The sequence below is a fragment of the Stegodyphus dumicola genome, chromosome 1 (genome assembly GCF_044657685.1).
Source record: "Stegodyphus dumicola isolate Sdum_Otavi_A_Nest chromosome 1, ASM4465768v1".
NCBI lineage: Eukaryota > Metazoa > Arthropoda > Arachnida > Araneae > Eresidae > Stegodyphus > Stegodyphus dumicola.
In genome coordinates, this window is record NC_140768.1 from 119295368 (window position 1) to 119297728 (window position 2361).

The 2361-nt window shown below is 38.9% G+C and overlaps 1 protein-coding gene across 1 annotated transcript; it reads left to right on the plus strand.

Moving 5' to 3' along the window:
* The first annotated feature begins 1362 nt into the window (after positions 1-1362).
* Positions 1363-2044, plus strand: LOC146999220 (uncharacterized). The gene is made up of 2 exons (XM_085811080.1): positions 1363-1648; positions 1755-2044. Exons 1-2 carry the CDS (start codon positions 1501-1503, stop codon positions 2042-2044), a joined length of 438 nt encoding a protein of 145 aa, XP_085667206.1. The 5' UTR covers positions 1363-1500.
* Positions 2045-2361: the final 317 nt, after the last annotated feature.

Consider the following 2361-nt stretch of genomic DNA (forward strand, 5'->3'; position numbering starts at 1 on the left):
TCATAGAAATGTGGGAGTATGAGTTTCAACGACAGAAGAAAGAAAATCCAAACCTCCAAGCTTTCCTAGATCAACACCAATTGAGGGACCGGCTCAATCCTCGCGAGTCATTTTTCGGAGGACGGACCAATGCCCTCAAATTGTTCCACGAGGGAGACGCTAAATATGTGGATTTCACATCTCTCTATCCATGGGTTCGTACTTTTTATTATTTTAAAACCTTTTCATGGATGATGTGTTTTTCTGACTTTTTGTTTTATTTCACAGGTGAACAAATATTGCGTCTACCCCGTGGGACATCCGGAAATCATCACAGAAACCTTCGGGGATCTAGAACACTACTTTGGCATCATTCAATGCCGTGTCATTCCTCCCCGGAACCTATATCTTCCAGTTCTTCCATACCGGTGCCGAAAGAAACTGATGTTTCCCCTGTGTCGGACTTGCACCCTTCCACAGTGTCAGTCTTCCTGTACCCACACAGACGACGAAAGAGCTCTTGTCGGAACGTGGGTATCGGAAGAAGTCAAGCTGGCGATAAAGAAAGGTTACTGCGTCATACATGTAAGTATTCAAAGATTATTTAAATTGTTTGTCATAACCCAAATTTATTTAAAATCTTTTGTCATAACTGAAATTTATTCTTTATTTCCTAGATTTACGAAGTGTATCATTTCAAAGAATCGTCTACTTCCCTGTTTCGTTCCTACATTGATCTCTTTCTGAAGATCAAACAGGAAAGTAGCGGATGGCCTTCGGAGTGTGTGACGGAAGAAGACAGACTGAAGTATATTCTCCAATATGAAGAAAGAGAGGGCATCAAGTTGGACGCAGGAAAGATTACCAAGAACCCTGGGCGTCGCCAAGTTGCCAAGTTGGCCCTAAACAGTTTCTGGGGCAGGTAAGATGATTTCTTTTGTACTCGAATTTTTTGTAAACATTTTTATTTTTTTAATTCGTTATGATTTATGTTGGATTTTGTTTTTCAGATGGGGGTATGAACATAAACAAAGGACAGCTTACCAGTGGCGTAGCTAGGATTCCAGCGCCCGGGGACAACTGAAGAATTCACGTCGCTTTCTGTGTGCCAAGAATGGAAAACATTTCATTAAAATATTTCGTAGCATCAATTTGGCGCCGCCTGGATGCTGCGCCCGGGGACAGAGGTCCCCCCTTGCCCCACCCTAGCTATGCCACTGCAGCTTACCTATGTACATACGGCGCCGGACTTTAATAAGATGATGTCTGATCCTACCAAAAAAGTAAGTTTTCTGATCAATTTTATTCATCTATAAACTTCGACCTATTATTCATGTATTTTGAGCTGTGAACTCATGACTCTTCTATTCTTTTCAGATCAAAGATGTCTTTCTGCCCACGCCTGAGGTGGCAGCAATACAGTGGGAGTCTGCCAAGGAGTTTGTGCCGCAGGATGCCTCGACCAACATTTTTCTAGCGACGTTTACGACAGCTTGGGCTCGCCTCAAGCTGTACAGTGAAATGGAGAAGCTGGGTCGAGACGTCCTGTATCACGACACAGACTCCATCATCTACGCTACCAATGGTCGCAATGATCCTCCCTTGGGTAACTTCTTAGGGGAATTTACAGACGAATTGGATGGAGATATCATCAAAATCTTCGTGTCAGGTAAGGACCTTTAAAACGTTCCTTATTTAATATGTACCAAAAAAAATGTTTAATGCATGTTTTTTCTGTTATGTCTTTTTCTCACCATGTTTTATTTTTTTTTCAGGAGGTTCGAAAAACTATGCGTACCAGACCGCCACTGGGAAAACTTGTTGCAAAGTCAGAGGATTTTCGTTGAACTTCCGAAATTCCCAGCTCTTAAATTTTGAAGCCATCAAAAGTCTGGTATGTAGTCTGGACCAAAAGGATGTCATAGCTCTGCACAACCCCTCCAAAATCACCCGAGAACCAAAAAGAAGAAAAGTTGTGAATAAACCCGAAACAAAAATGTACAAAGTTGTGTTGGACAAAAGAATGATTCAGTCAGACTTTACCACCTTACCATTTGGCTTTTGAAAATAACTTTTGTAAAAATGTATGGTATGTACAAAAACGTGTGTATGTAAAAAGATCATATGCACAATATCATGCATGTGTAAAACCTTATTTAGAAAAAAAAAATAAACAGAAGTTTAAAAATTATGGTGGTGTTTTTTTTTTAAAGGATTTCATAAAAGGTAAGTTTTTTTATATTTTTTTAGAAAATAAGGGTTATGATTATGTATATATTAGTTTAATCAGGAAAAATGATTTTATATATTAACTTTATCAAAGAAAAACATAACACAAATAATCAGAAATTAACTTTTATTATGAACATTTCATTACAATTT